At 44.5% G+C, this 18,319-nt stretch overlaps 1 protein-coding gene across 8 annotated transcripts in view; it reads right to left on the bottom strand.

The window, feature by feature from the left end:
* tln2b (talin 2b) overlaps positions 1–18,319 on the bottom strand; it is a 74,632-nt gene that overhangs the window by 18,459 nt on the left and 37,854 nt on the right. For 6 of the 8 annotated variants that reach the window (XM_035643356.2, XM_035643355.2, XM_035643359.2 and 3 more), the window contains exons 10-36: positions 17,306–17,461; positions 16,450–16,551; positions 16,274–16,350; positions 14,877–15,060; positions 14,255–14,368; positions 13,789–13,897; positions 12,966–13,174; positions 12,642–12,740; positions 11,863–12,030; positions 10,597–10,891; positions 9,046–9,212; positions 8,041–8,169; positions 6,620–6,733; positions 6,367–6,480; positions 6,098–6,232; positions 5,809–5,937; positions 5,567–5,669; positions 4,396–4,604; positions 3,865–3,984; positions 3,506–3,703; positions 2,866–3,005; positions 2,212–2,305; positions 1,654–1,743; positions 1,407–1,529; positions 719–862; positions 303–488; positions 34–174 (exon numbers count right to left, since the gene is read on the bottom strand). In XM_035643356.2, the coding sequence (XP_035499249.1) occupies positions 34–174; positions 303–488; positions 719–862; positions 1,407–1,529; positions 1,654–1,743; positions 2,212–2,305; positions 2,866–3,005; positions 3,506–3,703; positions 3,865–3,984; positions 4,396–4,604; positions 5,567–5,669; positions 5,809–5,937; positions 6,098–6,232; positions 6,367–6,480; positions 6,620–6,733; positions 8,041–8,169; positions 9,046–9,212; positions 10,597–10,891; positions 11,863–12,030; positions 12,642–12,740; positions 12,966–13,174; positions 13,789–13,897; positions 14,255–14,368; positions 14,877–15,060; positions 16,274–16,350; positions 16,450–16,551; positions 17,306–17,461 (3,849 nt within the window). The remainder of the gene's footprint in view (positions 1–33; positions 175–302; positions 489–718; positions 863–1,406; positions 1,530–1,653; positions 1,744–2,211; positions 2,306–2,865; positions 3,006–3,505; positions 3,704–3,864; positions 3,985–4,395; positions 4,605–5,566; positions 5,670–5,808; positions 5,938–6,097; positions 6,233–6,366; positions 6,481–6,619; positions 6,734–8,040; positions 8,170–9,045; positions 9,213–10,596; positions 10,892–11,862; positions 12,031–12,641; positions 12,741–12,965; positions 13,175–13,788; positions 13,898–14,254; positions 14,369–14,876; positions 15,061–16,273; positions 16,351–16,449; positions 16,552–17,305; positions 17,462–18,319) is intronic. The other 2 variants (XM_035643362.2, XM_035643363.2) reach the window with 1 other exon arrangement.

Genomic DNA, 18,319 nt, shown 5'->3' with positions numbered 1-18,319 from the left:
GCATTACAAACAAGCCTCAAAATGGATGAATACCTCGTGGCTGATCTGAGCCGGGATACTCGCAAACTCAGGGTTGTTGGCAAAGGTCGAGAGGTTTTCGACAGCCTCAAGGAGTGGGGTCGTAGCAACGCGGCACCTGTTCCTGTTCTCATCAGAAAAATCTCCATCTAAGGCCTGAAACAAAAAAATGCCATTTCAATATTTGTACATTCCTTAAGTGTATTTATGTATGGGACTGAATCATACACACATCCACCGCTTCTCACTCGACGAAGGAATTCTGTAACAAATGTACACTCAACGTTTTGATCAGTTGGGGAGTTGACCTTGATGGTTTTGACGAGGTTGGCGGTGGTGTTGGCCACCTCTTTGGCTGACTGGACAAACTGTCTCCTGGCCACGGGGTTGGAGGTTTTAGAGGAAGCCAGGCGGCAGGCATTACAGAGAGCTGAGGTGTGTTTGGCTACTATTGTTGCTGCAGATAAGACCTGACAAACAGATGAACACCATCGAACATGACGCAGAGTTGTATAAAATGAGGCATTCTGATGAGGTGTACAGAGTGAATTATTTATGACATTCGGATCGATTTTATGGTTTTCCAAACTTAATGTGCCAATTTATTTAAGTCACAGGAGATCTATATAATCAACTGGAGTCCCCGTGTACCAGGAAATGGCTCTGTAGTGTATTCCAGCCCGGTATCGGACCGTCTTACCTGCGAGGGACTACTGGCTGGGTCCACTAAGTTCTGACAAGCCATCTGTATAGCCTGGTGGGCCCTAGCAAACTGGATGGGATCCACCAGCCCCTCGTGGCCTGACTGACTATTGGGGTCAGACACACCTACAAGATAAGAAGCCTACAGGGCAGAAAACAGAAACACAGTTATGCCAATGATCAGTTTGACACAAGACAGGTCTTATATTGTTCTTCTGTATCATTGACAAGCTAAAACTCCTCTGACATGCATAAATAAGCACATGAATAGATACACACTGCAGGTGTCGAGCATTGAGCGATGCTGTAATTCAGTGCCAGTGACAACAAGTTAATCCCTTCACATCCACAGCCTGTAAAAAGAAGGCTGCGCTGTATCTTTCTGCTCCTTACTGGTGAAATGTTCTGAGTTGAGAATATACTCTCACTTTGGTCAAACCCTTTGCCATGGAAATACAGTGGGAAAAAAAATGTCAATAAAATCAAAGTATGATGAGGCAACACTTCACTACCTGAATAACATCATTCTGGAGTTTCCTGAAAAATGCCACAGAATGTTTTTTTTAAGTTGTGCCCTGGAGACAAAATTATTACTGACAGATGGACGGATGCACAGACAACCTGACCCCCCCCCCCTCCCCTTTCCCCTGGACTGATGTAATAATAGTAATGGAAGTTGAGCTCACCTGTCCTGCAGCCTCCGTCAGCCCACACAGAGCTTTGGACGCCACACCCACGCTCTCCCCGAAGGCGACCACATCACCCGTTTTACAGTGCTGTGAAATGCCTGCCATCGACTCTCCAAGGACCTGAGGCGTTGGGAAATGGAGAAATGTAAAAAATGCAAGAGGTGCAATCTTCAGCTTCCTACTACATAGAATATCTCTGACAGTTTAAGTATACTGTACACTCAGTTATCTCCGAAGCCTGTACCTTTGAATTCTCCATGACGCTCTCGATGCAGTCGAAGTAGGAGAGTTCACTGACGGGCTCGTTGGGATTATCTAGGAGCCCTCTGACAGCCTGTGTACAGAAGATGGTAATAACACAATAGACACACCACTGTACAATTCTGATACCCCGACACGTTCAGCTATGTAAATTAAAATTTTAAATCAAACACTATAAATGTAAATCTAGCTGACTGTAATATGCCGCGATGATAAATCATGATAATCAAGGATTTTAGATGTGCAGCATCGTTGTCATTTTCAGTTACTTGAGTTACAGTGAATGTAGGCTTGGGTGTGCAAAATCCTCCACCTCCACCAGGGTCACTAATTCAGTGAGTATAGTTCTGACTCCAATGTCCATCTCCAATTAATGTCTCTATACGAGTAATCAAATGCAAAGTAGGTAGACAACAAGGGTGAAAAAAATATACTTTCTTTCACTGATGGAAAATAAACAGTACAGGCAAAGACAGACCACATAAGAGAAGGAGGTCTGCAATGTGTATGTCTGTGTCACGGCGTATGTGAGGACTGTTACCTCCAACTCCCTCAAGGCGTTGTCACACTCCTTTTGTCCTGCTGCTTGCTGGGTACAGAGTGTGATCAGCTGGTTAATACTCTCTGTCACCGCCCTGAAACACACAGGCAGCCACACAGGCCTTTTTAACTCCTCACGTGTCCCCTGCATGCCGCGCACAGCCTGACTTCACCCACACTCACTCACACATGCTTTTAGCTCCCATCTTCAAGCATGGCACTGCTGGCCTCTCTCACTGCGATAGGCTAACAGAGGAGTGCCGAGATTGTCTCGAGTTTGTGTTCAGCCTTGCTGAGCACAGACAGGCTCTATCCGAGGCTTCCATCTTCCTAATTAGACAGAGAGAAGTCAGTCAGGCCCAAAGCCCCGCGGGACCAGCTGCTTGGCTTCTTTCCACCAGGGGGAGGATATACACTCCCTGCAGCAGCGCTGAACAGACACCGCTTAAGAGTGGCATACAGATACAGCAGGGCAGACGTTTTGTGACATTCAAGTATAAAATAGGAGTTTTTCAAACCTTGCTAGAGGCAGGAATCTGGAACAGGATTAAGGACTAAATGGTTCAGCATACTGTCAAATGATGCGAGAGCCTAACAAGAAGCAATTGAGGAGAATATCAGATACACATCAGGTGCTTATTGCATCTTATCGCACCTTGCCGCTACAGCGAGAAGATTCTTTGCGTTGGCTGCACCTGGATCCACAGAAAGAGACTTGGCAGCGAGCAGCAGCTTACTGGACGCCATGGAGATATTCTTCAGGTTACCAATGACTTGAATCTGGTCCTCCGTGCTCTGTAGGGGTAGAAAAAAAAGGAAAACGCAGGTGATTCAGAGCTGTATTAAATATAGTCAAAATAAACACACTTTGGTCTTTGAAGGAGAAAATATTGAAACGAATGTTCTTAATGGGCCCTTACTACCTATATCCTCTTTGCTCCCTCAGCAGGACAGCTTGAGTGTCATGCTACATCAACTCCAATCCCAGATGATCTTGCCAAATTAATGAGCAAAATAGCCAGAACAAGAACTTCACAAGATCTCATTACCTCTGACTATGTTAGTGCTCACGGGGACAATCATATGCCTAAGTGAACTAGATTAACAGATCTAATTAACAAATTACTTAAATATCTTAGGTACAAAAATCTAGGGTTGACCTCTCAGCGTTAAAGGCTTTCATGTCCATCAAAGGTTTGAACACGGCTCTCCGTTTGTAAAACACCGGTGACGGTGGATTATGACTGAAATGATCGAGTGGCGTGGGGAGGGGGTTTTGCGTTCGTGAAACCTACTTGGGTGTGTCCTGCCATCTCAACGCCGGCATCAAGGAACTCATCAAAGTCGTGGCTGAACTTGCCGGAGGCCGCAGCCAGCTGGCCGCTTGTTCCACGAGAGGAGTGGACGACCTCGCCGGCCGAGTGGTTGAGTTCAGCCGCCGTGTGGTTCAGATCAGTCTGGGCCTCCTGGAACGTCTTACTGCAGGGAGGGAGCTTCAATGACAAGACACACATTAGCCTTAGAGAAGAATGTCAACAGTCAGGTAAAATTGAAAAAATACCCCGTTCAAATTCAAGGGGGATCCAATGAATGTACTTGTAGTACAGGTGTTTATGTCAATACATATATATAAAAAAAATGGAGCAGGACTTACAATGTCCACCAGCAGCTTCTTGCTGGCCTCTCCAATGCTCCTGAGGGCCATGTCCACATCCTTCTGGCCTGGCAGGCAATTCACACAATTATTCAGGGAGTGCGACACTGCTTTGGCCACCTGAAACACAGCACAGCGCTCTGTCAATACACTGCCATTAGTCATTCTAACAATGTGTTACGCAATACAATGTCCTAGATGAAAGCTATAAGGGGGAAGGACACAAATACAAATTGGGCTCACAGTGGTGCACAGTAAACTGTGACACTAATTTATGCTGCTGTCACAGATATACGGCAAACAATATGTTTATCCTCTGAAGGGCTGCAGGAGAGTGAGCAGTTTTTACTCTGGCGCTCCTCAGAGAGGAATGCCAGGCGAGAGGCAGAGCAGACAGAAAATAGCAATGCTTAAAGGGGATGATTGTTGTGGAAAAGAAGATTTTTTTTACCAATCAGTGGAGGAGAAAGCGAGGGGGCTGAGGGGAACAATGTGATTGCGACATGAATGTCACTGTTTCTACAGTGGTACCTGCGCCAGTCTCTGCTGACTCTCGGCGTCTCCAGGATGAACCAGGGCCTGGTGGGCTTCGTGGATCAACATGGCCGAGCCCTCCATCACACACTGGGCTGAGTCAAGCATTGCAGCCGAAGCCTGCGGCTCCTTGGTGCTGGCCGCCACGCCTCTGGCTGCTTGGGCCAATGTCCTCAGAGCCTGTGCTGTTTCCCTGGCAGCCACGCCTGCGACCAACCAGCCACACGCAGAAATGACAATGAATAATTTCAATTAGAGGGACAAACACGGCAAACAAAATCACACAGCGAACCAAAATATACCAGTGTTATAATAGCGTCAGTGAAAACAAGAAACTGACAGTCCGCTGCCTATGCACATAACACAGGCACAATATTCTACAGATGCAGAGGAAATAAGATGTTCCCTTTCTCCTCTGCTGTACCTTTGAGTTTAAATAAGTAACAGAAACTGACATTGTACTAAATACAATGAATTCCAACTCATTGCTTTTGCGTTGGAGCATTGAGTTAATCATTACAAACTGAGAGGTATGTGTATTTCCTGTCTTTTCCATAATTTTAATAGCATTGTGAAATTGAGCTGGCAGGGGTGAGCAGTACCACGCTGAGAGCAAACTGACAGAATGATGCCCTCATTGTTTAAATAAATTAGTTAATATGATAAAGATGGCTCCACATGGGAGGTGCCCTTAACGTATTATACATAAAGCTGAGAAGAAGAAGAAAAAAAAAAAAAAAGCAGCAGCAAATTTCACCAAATTGCATTAGCTAGCCGAGTGGAACTATTTGCTGATGGAATGTTAAATGTAGTGAAAATAAGATTAATGAGTAGTGAGCAGCACCCTGGGCATTCATTGTTAGAAATCTTATTCTCTATCTGTCTCTCTTCTCCCCTGAGATCTTCAATTGGGCCAGAATTGACGGCAAATGGCCAAGGCATGCCGGATTCAAAGGCAATAGTAATAGCTGAAGTAATTTCCTCTACCCACACACTCCCACTTGGCACAGAAGCTACATTTCCAATAAAATCAGTTACAGTCAGTAATCTACGAGTATTTATCATATCCATACAGTCCTTCTGAAAGCGTAACTGATTTAGACAGACATATTTTTTCTACTCATGTGTCTACTTTTGTCTACTCTCTGTGTGGAATGAACATCTTTACCTGTATAATGTTCATTGCCTTGTGCAGCACACGTTAGCAGCTGAGCCATGGAGGAGCCCACGGCCTTGGACGTGCTCCCCAAATCCTGAGCACACTTCTCCAGCTGTGTCAGCAAACAGAACACACAAATACAGCTCGATTCATAGCTGCGATCGTCTCGTCGAGGTGGTACTTCATACAGTTGGATATATAATGTGCAATGTCTCGCTTGAACTTCGCAGCGAATGTTGCCATGTACTCACCGATTCCCCGGGAAGAGGTTTGAGTTGGCCATCGATGACAGACATCTTGGCATCCTGGAGCTCACTCTTGAGTGTCTGCACTGTTTTGAGGGCCGAGTCGATCTCCAGAGGACCACAAGCGTCATGGGCCTTTAGACAACACACACGTGTATCAATGTTTCTCGCGTGCATATATCCATCATAGTGCAGCCTTACGTCGAACAATATTTCAAATGTGAGCAATGCACATTTTCTGCATCAGTGAGACGAATCCTGCTGTTTTTAATAGTGTAGTGTTGTGTATAGATACCTTCTGGGTGGCAGTCCTGAGCTCCGCCAGGCAGGTAGCCAGGTTCTTGGCACACTGGCCCAGCTGCATAGCCGCAGCCTGTTCGGCCACCGTCGGAACTGCCGACTTTGCAGATGTCACCATCTTACTTCCGGGCTGAGGGACGGCGACAAATTCATAAGCACAAAGAGAGAAGTTTTGTGTGTGTGTGTGTGTGTGTGTGTCTGTGTGTGTGTCTGTGTGTGATAGAGTTTGATAACTGCTGGCTGTGTCAAGGTGAGAGAACTAACCTGTAAGAAGCTCTGGCTGGCCATGATGAGGGCGAGCTGGGCGCCCAGCTCCTCAGGCTGGGCCTGGCTACTCCTCATGCCCTGCACCAAGTGGGGGATGCTATCTGCTACTGCCTGCATTTAGACATACCTATGTTGAATGCTTCATATCCACATCACCATGTTAGAAAGAGAAAAGTGCATCCAAGTAAAGTTTTTTTTTCCAAAATATATAACTTAAGAGGAGTTCATAAGAAAGAGTTCATGATCATACCTTGCAGCTGTGCACTAGCTGTTGGTGTGAGACGGTATTTTTGTTGGAAGCAGCAGCATTTTGTGCCGCTGCGATGGTCTGAGTAGCAGCCGCTGCTGCCTGCTTTGCAGCTATCTGTTCAGAGGATACAAATGGAAATGATCTAGGCTAAAGTGAGAGAGGCTAAGATTAACATGCATTTCTCCTCTGTGCATGTTTTAATCAAACTAACACACGCAAACACTATGACGTGACAGTCATCAGGAGCAAAATAGGATCGGAAGTTTGTACTGGAGGACCCGGGGATCAAACCACCGACGCTCTGGTCAGTGAATCACCCGCTCTATCTCCTGAGCCACAGCTGCCCTAACTACTGTATATCATGGGAAGACCAGCATTGCTTTCTCTCTGCTCTGTTCTCAGATCTAAAGCACTCAACACACTGTATACCGCTTAGCTCACATGAATTCATCGACACAACATCAGCTTTGAAGCAATGACAAGAGGGAAAAACAAGGAAACACAGTCCTTGTCCTCGAGTGGATGAGGAGGCGTGATGGAAAAAAAAAACATGGGATAGATGATTTCATTGTACTGTGGGGGGAAAAAAACAAGACTGAGCTCCATGTAGAACTGACACGCTAGGTAAGGATTGGCACTTTTTAAAATGCTTTCTTCGGTCAAATGCGCTCTTTGTATTTTTAATATTCTTGACAGAATATTGCATTTACCTCTCGATAAAAGCACGTGCTCGTCTGCACATCAATTAGATGCCAGTGTTGTCCGAAGACAACAGGTAAGATTGAGTGGATTTTAATGAGCCTAAATGTGTCTGTGATAATCACTACATGGACACTTTCAGTTTCATGACACTTCGGCCTCCACTGGCTCACACATTTCCTTGATGGAGGCGACCATTAGCGCTATTACTGTGACCATCTGATGCAGGGAGGCGGACTGAGATATATGTCTGATACCAGGCTGATCCCGGCCCTGGGTAATGCAGTTTATCTGCCTGGGAAATTGAACATTGGGCTCCAGAGCAGAGAGGGGCTAGTCATTAGGGGCCAACTGAAACCAACGGCTACACCCAGATCTTAACAGGCAGATAGTTCATTCACAGCACTAATGGGATTCGTTGCTCACTGCTACGGGAAGAAGAAATAACACAGACAAAAATACTAAATGGGTCGTGTTTGTACAAATGACTGTAGGAGCATTTCATTGTTCACATTCTGCCATGTTTCCTTTCTACATAACGTCTCGACCATCTATTCATTTCAACTGCATTTCTACTATGTTTATACTACAGCAACGACCAAATGTGGGACAGAGAGGTTTGCGTGACATGTTTGCTGGTTAGGAGTCTCCAGGAGGAGGGTTGTACTTTGATCAAGGTCAAACAACACAAAACAAGAGCATTGCTGCCTCCGATGACTCACCTCCAGCCGGTTGACCAGTTTCTTCTTTATTGCATTCTGAGCTGCAGCGTTAGTGGCAACACGGAGCCCCTCAGCTGCCTCTCGGAGTCTCTGCTGCTGGTCCTCATTCTCCGGGTAGGCAGCCGCCCCCTGAGGGGCAAACACACAGAGACACAAACACACGCAAACACATGCAGATGTACACACAGAAAACAAGCACGCACGCACGCACGCACGCATGCGCGCGCGCGCGCACACACACACACACACACACACACACACACACACACACACACACACACACACACACACACACACACACACACACACACACACACACACACACACACACACACACACACACACACACACACACACACACACACACACACACACACACACACACACACACACACACACACACACACAAAATGAGAGCAGAAAATACATCGGACCACGGCAGGAACATCTGAATAACTCTGGTTACAAATGCTGTACAATAGATGCAAAGAAGCATTTAGCTCTGTCTGCTCTCAGACAGTTTCCAAGGAAACCGTCAGAGCCAGATTCCCACTTCCTCTTTGATAATGGCAGTGATGTGGTGATTAATGTGTCACAGATCAAAAACATCTAACAAGCCATAAGCAGTGTTTCGCTTGCTCGGGGATTTCACACTGATGATATCCTGCTCGACGGTGCCAGGGGCTCATTAACCGCTACTGATGCTGCACGCTTTTATTTTGGACGTGACATGATGTCGGCAGTTTAGAGCTTACAGTTACGACAAAATGTGTTTTCTATTAAAAAAAGCAAAGCCATTCAGTTGGGTTCAGCTTTCACCACTTAACAGTGTGAGATTAGACATGCAACACAGTAGAGCTATTAGAGAAAGAAAACAATGAAATAAAATGCAATAATATCAACAAATGTTGTATATTCTTCATGTTACCAGTTACATTTTTATGGCAAATAATCATTTGTATGTATTGCATTACATTTTGAGACTAAAACCTGTTACACTCTTACCTTAGCAGCCTCCACCATCCGAGCGGTGGCGTCAGCCAGGAGTTTGGCTGCAGCCAGAAGTTTCTTGGAGTTGTCAACATCCACTTCTGCCTCCGCATCAGATCTCATGGCGTTGACCAGGTCAGACGTGGCCTGGGCTAACACCCGGGCCTGACGCACCATCTCACCTGTTCACACACACAAACTAAGGTTACAGCACGAAGAAGAGCCAATTCAGTTTGTGCTGCAATGCTGATGTGGTGCGTCTGTTCTTCTACAAATTTTTTTTTTCAGTGAGGATGGTGTATTGTGCAGGTTGCTGTACTATTGCATCCATCTTGACAGGCAGGATTTTGAAAGTGTGATGGCTAAGTCACCGATTTTTTTCTGTGCAGAAGCAAACGTACTCTTAAGCAAACTGGGACAAACAGCTGCACACACTGTCGAATTTGTGATGGATGAGTGCGCAGCATAACACTTTCATATGTTTTAACTGCCAATATTGCCTCATTAGTACTGATGTATGTGCATCAAAGGTGTGTGATATGGAAAAAATCCTCTGTCACATGGGTAATTTAATAAAGCAAGTGTGTACTGTATATTTTGAAATATTATATTTTTCTGGATTCAGCCGAGACATTAGAGATAAAGAATGATACACCAAAAATCGAGACGGATCATCGTTTTGCTGATTTGCATCATTGCCCACATTGTTCCAATCCGCAATATTACAGGAAAAATAATTTCCATAGAAATGACAGAATGTCTGGCGGTTGCTAGTATCACCATCACATCTAATAGAAGTTCATCAGAATGTGTTCTAGTCTTGGTAGTCACATCGCTGTTTTCACCTTCATGTGCTCCTTTAGCTGAGGGTTTCTAGTGAGTCATCCTCTCTCTTCAGAATATATGTACCATCTCCCCCACACACCTGCTATAAAAAAAAAACTTGTGTTTCCCAAACACCCACCTGCAGCTTGAAATAACTCACCCAAGGAAAGTCTATGAAAGACAAGCTATCGCTTCACAACCTACATCCTATGGCCTTGGGAATCAATAAATACTCTACCTGCAGAATGAGCTATAATCCCTGAATGCTGGTCTGGTGCCACATACTTTGTTTTCTTTTTCTCTCTCTTGTTGGTTTATAGAAGCAAAAAACTGTTTGTCCTTCAAAAAATGCTCTGTTCATGTGTTTCCTTTTAAGTTTCAAAGCCTCCCCGATGTTGATTGGGACCAGACTGAGAGCTGTGTAGTGGTTTTGGATGACATGTCTCCGACAACCCCCTGAGAATTGGCAGGGTTTGGAAATTCTTCAGCCTCATGGCTTGAACCATAACAAATAGCCCGAGCTTTGAAAATGTTTGAACCACATTTTTGGGATGACTTAATACGGATGCAAATATGTACAATAGGACCCTCGATGCCGTCAAAACACTTCAAGTCCAGTGGAATCAGGTATTGATTAAAGACCACACGATTTACTTGATTTTTTTGTCAATAAACATTTTTGGAATAAACTCACGAGACATCAAGCTACTTTTTTTCTTTCTTTCTTCTTTTCGAACTCACCAGCATCACCCATGGAAGTGAAAATGTTCTCTGTCACGTTCATGATTGTGTCCGTGGCCTGGTCGTAGCGTCCGATGGGCTCTCCACAGCTGGCGTAGTGGCGGACATGTTGCAGCAGGTCGCTGAGAGACTGGCTCACCACGCCGGCTGCTGCCCCGACTTGCTTCAGCAGCTCGCCGTCGTCGCTGGCCGAGCGGCAAGCTTTGACGCAGGTTTCCACCGATCGGTCCACCAGCTTCCCGGCCTCGACAAGCTGCTCCTGACACACCGGGGAGCTGATGGTTGGGCTCACCACCTGCGCCACACACAGGCGTTGACAGGAGCTCAAGACATGTTTGACAAGAGGAGACTAGTTGGATATTATACGGACTATGTCTGAGGTAATTCTTTCACCTAAACAAGAATAATAACTGAAACAGTTTTTCATTGGTTTGTGATAAATTTAAAAAAAACCTTTTTACTAGGGCTGCAACTAACGATTCTTTTGATAATCGATTAATCTGTCGATTATTTTCTCAATTAATCGATTAGTCGTTTGGTCCATAAAATGTCATATGGTGAAAAATGTCGATTGTGTTTCCCAAAACCCCAAGATTACGTTTTTTTCGACCACACCAAAGATATTTAGTTTGCTGTCATAGAGGAGTAAAGAAACCAGAAAATGTTCACACTTAAGAAGCTGGAAACAGAGCATTTTGACATTTTTTTCATATAAACTAAAAATTACAGATTAATCGATTAACTGTAGTTTAGTAAATGATTACTAATCGATTAATCGATTAACTGTTGCAGCTCTACTTTTTACATCTGCCAAGGAAGTTATGTTTTCACCTGATTTATTTGTTTGTGTGTTTGTTTGTTCATTTGTCAGCAGGATTATGCAAACCATCCAATTCTGGTGTGGGTCCAGGATAAGTTTTTTCTTTCTGTCACATTGTGATGTGAGATGGACATTTTTCACCATTTATGTCACTATTTCCCGGGAAATTGTGCTTTGAACTTGATTTTAAAAAAAATCAGACCAGGTGTTCAGATCTATGAGATCCATGAGTTTGTAAAATTGTGGTGCAGATTTTTCCTTTTCCTTTCCAATTAGACGAGCTGAACAGATGTTCCGGATTGTTTGGCCTTGGCGGAGGTATGCGCTTTGAAAAGCCCTTCTCACTTCACTTGTTTTTTAATTTAGACAAAGTTCAATACAGCACGTTTCCAAAGTATGTCCTCACCTACTTGGACTGCGGAGATGGACATGTTTCAGATAAATACCTTGGTGCAGGCCACCAGCTGTGAGGTGGACAGGGCACACTGAGTGGCAGCTGCGATCACCCGGTTCTGCAGTATGGTGTCCTCGGCCACCTGGGCCACGTTCTTGGCCTTCAGGACCAACATAGCAGCTGCATTGGCCACTGCTTTGGCCAGATTCATCAGGGTGTCCTGCAACAAATTAATCAATGTCCTTCACTGAAACACAGCACAGCTGCGCACATGTGACAGAAGGGACCCGGAGAGTAAATGTGCTTTTTTAATAACTCATTTTGTTCAGTAGATGTAGTGTGAATACTGGACAAACCCATGCACATGGAACAACAGTAAATGCACCTTAAATAAAGGCAAATGGTAAATATTTTATAAGAGACTATGCTACACAGATCTTTATCTAGTCTTGACTCAATGTCCATGACACAGAGAATGTGGATTACCTTACTATCTTTTCCAGGGATTACCAGTAAAGGCTGAAAGAAGTAAAACTAGAATGAAATAAAATGTGTATGTAGTAGGTAAATTAATTTGAATGAATGAGACAGGTAGCAGTAGCTGCAGTTAAGCTGGTGTTAATGTGTCTGAGACACTGTATTGTCACTGTACTAATGAAAGCTCTGCTTTTGATACATTGTTATAAAACCCACATGAAGTCACAGTCTAAATAAAGGATGAGGTGATTACATAAGAGTGTATTGACATTTTGAAAGGCGGCCTGAGAATGTGTGTGTGCCTTCCTGTTTGGCCGGCAGTGTCATAGGAACAGCGAGTGGGTGGTGTCCGACCTGGAACTTCTCGTCGGTCTCGCCCTCCCCCATGTGACGGAGCAGGTCCCCGCTGGCCTGTCCGATGCTTCCTGCCGCGGTCAGCACCGTCTGCCTGGGCTGTGTGAAGGTGACATCACCACATTCATTACACTGGCCTGGCGTGTTCTCGCACATGAATTGTCTAAAACAGACTTCTGGGGAAAAGCTCATCCCAGAAAGCCCTTCTCTCATAAATATTCACTGGGACATGTAAAGGAAAGCATGCAGTCCAGCACTGTACTGTGTGTTGCTATCAAGACTACAGCGGAGTCCAAGTCCGAACAACAGTCAACGTCATCTCACCTCTGCAGCTGCAGGCTCAACAGATCGGAGCAGATCTGATACGGCTCCTGCCAGCATTCTGGCAGCACCCATGAGCCTGTGGCCGCTGCCCACCTCGTCGTCCATCAGCGCCGCAAGCAGTTTGACACCCTTGGACATTTCCGTGAGATTGGAGGAGATGGTGGTGATGGCGCAGCCCACTGCGGTGTAGTCCGTTTCTGTGGGCTCACCTGTGGGGGATGGATGGCCATCGTTACACATTACACCTCTGCTGTGCATGGTAATGTGTTGTGCAGCTGCCACATTGATTTAGCTAATCCACGGGGCACCTTGCGTGTCACATACTGTAACACACACATCAATGTCAGTGTCATAATTAGAGCCAATTTGAAATGGTTCCACGGAGATGAGCATGTTGATGCAGCAAGTGGCCTCGAAGACACAACTTTGTGCTAGATAGTACTGGGAGTGTAAGTGCAACCAAACAGATGGTGAGGTGAGATTAAAATCCTGCTTGAGTTTGGCAGGAGCTCGGCTGGCATTCCGCCAAACCACACGGGTAGCATAGAGACACACTGCAAGAATTTTACGATTTATTCATCATTCATTTATCATTCCAATAATATATTAGGGGAAATAGGAAGTTCACTCAGTGAGTGTTAACTCAGACTTGGAAAACATTCTTATTAACTCAAAGAATGAGCTTCCAATGAAACACAATATATATTTAACTACTGGGACATTTCCTTCATAAACCAGGATTCTCATGTTGTAACAAAATGAAAACTAAAAATGATTGCACGTGCCACCTTTTAGCCGTCTCTGTATTCTCCCAGGTACTCACCTGCAGTGAGATTGACCACAGACGCTGTTCCAGCGGTGATAGCATCAACCTGAGAGTGGATTTCATGTTTGGATTCATCCACCTTGTTCTGAACCCAAACCCTGGAAGCCTTTCGGTGGAGGAGGAAAAGGAGAGCTATTGGCTTTCATCATCACAGTGGGTAATTTTCAGCACGTATAAACTTTTTTCCTTTGCTGGATTAAAGGAGTCTGACTGTAACACCTGCAGCTTTGGAAGCACTCAAGCATTAAATACACCCTCCACATTTACAGTCATTTCTACATCTTAGTTATAGTTGACCAATGCGATAAGAATGTATGGTTGTTTCAAGCTCTCTCTGCTTGGCAAAACCAGAGGCTGTGATATCAGAAAGCACCCATGCAAGATTGTTATGATATGTTGTGGAGGGGATACTATACCTGCCATGCTGCACCTATCCTAACATATACGTAGAGGGGAGACTCACCAAGTCATGGCCCAGTGGAGGGAGATTATCAACATGTCCCAGGTCAGTCTGGGTCTGTTGCACGGCCTGCATACTGCTGTTGATGGTTCCCATCAGGGCCTGCTGGGCCAGACTCTGACAACAGCAAACAGCACAGACACACAGTGTGCAAATGACTTAACAAAAGCAATCTAAATACACGACATGCTTTGTCCGTGGGTGCAAAATTGTGACCCTCTCAGTCATGCAGCCTAATATCTGTAAACCGCAGGAGACAGATGGGCTTTTACTGTGAGTGTAAGGGACTTCTCATTCCCTGTCTCCCTATAGCAATATTTATATTGTTCATTGTCGACAGCGGGGACCACAAGAAATATTTCCAACACCACAGATCAGATTTACATTTAAAAGGAATGTGAGAATGATGTACCTCAGTGTTGAGGTGTTCAGACGTTTTAAAAACGAGAGCATTGATTATTTTATTGTCTCCTGTGTTAAATTTTTGTGCACCGTATTTTTAATTGAACAGACTGGCCCTTGGTCGAATGCTGCAAGTATTTTTCAATATATGGCGACACAAGGGGTGTAGTTGCATTTGTCTGGGAGACTATATTTGCTCGCAATTGCAAGTGCTTTTACTCACCAGTGGGGGCATGTGTCCTCTGTGCATCTGCCCTGTGGTGATTTGCTGCTGGGCAGAGGGCATAGCACCCACGTTAAAGGTGTCGGGGCCGCCGATGGATCCGGACCGAATTATGCCCGGCAGTGCGACCGAGCCATGCTCCACGCGACCCACCCGATTGAACTGCTGCTGCAAAATTGTGGACCTAATACAGGAGGAAAAAGAGACAGGAAGTGCAGGATGAAGTGCAAGATGCTCCCCCAAACTTGTAAATACAAAGGATCTAGATGAAAAAGTGTCATAGAATGATCAGTAATATAAAGTGACATAAACACTGAATTTACATTTTCATTAAGGGCAGCAGAAATTATATTAATGGTTATTTTCATTTAGGCTTCTCTTCTCATGAAAACTCATCAGATTAAATTATAAATTATCCTATTTCATGATAGGTATCTCTATGTTCAGACAGTCCCATTGTGCTTTGCAAACTGGCTATTTGTGTCCTGTGTCTCACTTGGAATTGGAATCTTTAATAAACCAAGATGATAATGTGTCTGTTCATAATTAAGATGTCAATGTTAGCAACATTTTTTAAGGTGATGAGGCATCTTAAAATATATATATATATATTTTGTACAGAAAAATGCCTGTTTTCCTTTTCCAGTTCAACAGATGCTCCTGACTCCGCTGGTTAATTTTGGCTTGTTGTGAGAAGCAGCAATTATGTCTCTGTGCTGAGACCCACGACACGAGTAAATTGGCCCCTGAGCAGCGGGAATATGATGACCCATTCTGCCAGAGAGTGGTTTCACTTATAGCCGTGTGGATTTCTAGCGACAACAAATTTTCCGAAGTCTGTGATAGAGCCAGGGTCCATAAGCATTAAGTTGATTTCCATCAGTTACTAAGCTACGTGGGAAAAACATGAGAGAGATGAAAAAACTGAGAGCTAAAACTGAATGAATGAACAGCTTCCAATGAGATGATACAGTATCTTAACCTGTGTGATGTCTTGACTTTCCAAAGATGCAGCATGCCTTTATGAAATGGGATGATAAGTTAGTGGCTTCACCCTGAGCCAGGTTTCTTGTTTATGTTTGTAAAAACTAGACGAGTACAAGGAAGAATTTCCATTCGAAAGCACACAATTAAAAAAACAATATCTCTAAATAACAAGGACAGTGTTAGTGTTACTTTAAAATTCAAAGTGCTGTTTTTGTGTTTAATTCCAACAATGCCCCTCTTGGGGGAACTCTGCTGGGCAGGCAGAAATGTAATCACATGCGCAATTAAACAGCAAGGTTTTAATTCATGAGGAATAACTGGACTGTGCTCACTGGATTCAAACGGCCAGCATTCTCCAGCACGTAGCAGTGCACAAACAATACAGTAGATATTACATGAGCACCACTCACTTCTTAGGGGAAACTGATTCCTCCAGCATGGTGGATTCCTCATCTCCCTCAAGGCCAAAACGATCCTTACTCTGCTTCTGTAGCGTGGAGAGTCGCAGACGTCAAAGTGGCCTACGCGTAAATACAAGCTACATGTATGGAAAATGGATCTATTAATTCAAATGTCAATTATTTGCCTTTTTAAGAATGATGTCAATGTATCCGGCAATAAGTTGGGATATCTGCTCTCCCTCTGTAGTCTGGACGGAGTAGTAACTCTCCTGGTACTCGCCAAAATCCTTTGTGATGAAGACAACAGAGTTTCAGAGCAAATCAAGTTGCAGAATTTGAACGGCATTCTGGCATTGACAAAACATTCTATACCTAGTAAAAGCCTTTCATTCTGCTTACAAAAGAAAAAAATACCCCTTTCACTGGCAGTGAGGTTCTTAATAAACTTGGCGGCATCTTCCTTATTCCTACTCCTAACAAAAAGAAAAAGGAGCTGACTTCTCTAACCCGTCCTATTTCTCCAAAGAGCTGATTAAAAAACGAGATGTAGTGCTGTTCAAAGCTTTCTACACAAAACACAGGGGTGAATTTTTTGTTACTTTGAATCGATGCCGGCAAAAATACCTTAGAGTATATATTTTTGAATCTGCATAATCTATTAATCTTTAAATGGAGAACTCCTCTCCAATACGGGATGGAAACAGACAGTACTGTTGGCAACAGCTTGTAAAGAAAAATGGAAAAAGCTTTTAGATAAATAATACATCCAACTTCGGCACATTCTTCCCCCGAGCATCTATTGTTAACTCAGATGAAATGGCTGGCTAGCAGGCTCAAAACATTCAATACTGGAGGTCTGAGGTCTCAACAATCTCTTTCAGAATGCTGTTTGTATTGGAAAATGAAAACTGGGGGGGGGGGGGGGGGGGGGGGAGATTGAGCTGCGTAATTCACACCGTGCACAGAATAACTGAATATGTGCATTAGATGAAGAATGTATAAGATCTGACTGTGTGAGTAGAGCTGAGAGTCACACAGTACCAAGGTGAAGCTCTTGGGGGAGGCAGCCCATCTCTTGACTGTTGTCAGAGGCCACTCCTGCACAACATCCTTCGTCCTCTCATCCACTCGCATCACTGACTCTTTGGTTATCCCCAGCAGCCGCGGGACCAGCTTATTTTTACCCTTCATCTTTTCCTGTCAGATAGGAAGATAGGAAAAACATCAAGCAGCGTTCACGTCGGTGCTAAACGCCCACACGGATGATTCATTCACAGTGCAAGCGCAGAAAAAAAAAATCAAAACGTGGCACTTTTTCTGCCGGTGCTGTTGCGATACACATGCTGTGCCCGTGACTTCAAGCCCCCGAATGGAGGAGAAAGGGCGGCTGTGAAGTGACCCGGCAGGGTGTTCAGCCTTGTTTAACCGCTGCTTTATTGAGCAGGGTCTCCACAGGCTTTGGTCACTGTCAGCACACCAGCGTGGTGTTTCCAGCCGCTCTCTGCCTGACCAGCTCCGGGGCCCTCCACACTCTGCCCACTGAAAATCTATTACAGCTCACTTGAGAGACCGAGCCCACACTTGGCTCTCCTCCAGGGGTGCCAGAGGACAACACGGAAATTAGTGGGTTTTATAGAGACAGGGGAGATCACAACATATTTTGTATCACCAGGGTTGTTGTTTACCACTGGGATAAAATAAAGAGCTGTGAGAATTGAACAGGGGCCAATAAGTAGAACGGTTTCTATATTCAGGGCTCTTAAACACAAAGGCAGATAACATTATCCCAGTGTTCCTGATACCTTCACACAAAGGTTTATTAAAAACTTCCATTGTTTTAGGGTAAATTACTTGAGGGTCACAATTATCAAGGCTGCATGCAAGCAGGAAGTTTGATTTTCTTATCTGAAGTGGGTACATGAGGTATTATATCATTTCAAATGGTTAGCCTTGAATATTGTTTGGGGGAAATTGGCATGTGTAACGAATCACAATAGAACCGCAGACGGACTCGTATGCCTTATCAGCTTATGCTCTTCCCATGTACAGTATTTC

Source organism: Scophthalmus maximus, chromosome 7 (genome assembly GCF_022379125.1).
Source record: "Scophthalmus maximus strain ysfricsl-2021 chromosome 7, ASM2237912v1, whole genome shotgun sequence".
NCBI classification, from domain to species: domain Eukaryota; kingdom Metazoa; phylum Chordata; class Actinopteri; order Pleuronectiformes; family Scophthalmidae; genus Scophthalmus; species Scophthalmus maximus.
The sequence above is the reverse complement of the archived record's forward strand: the minus strand, read 5'-3'. Positions and strand labels throughout refer to the sequence as shown.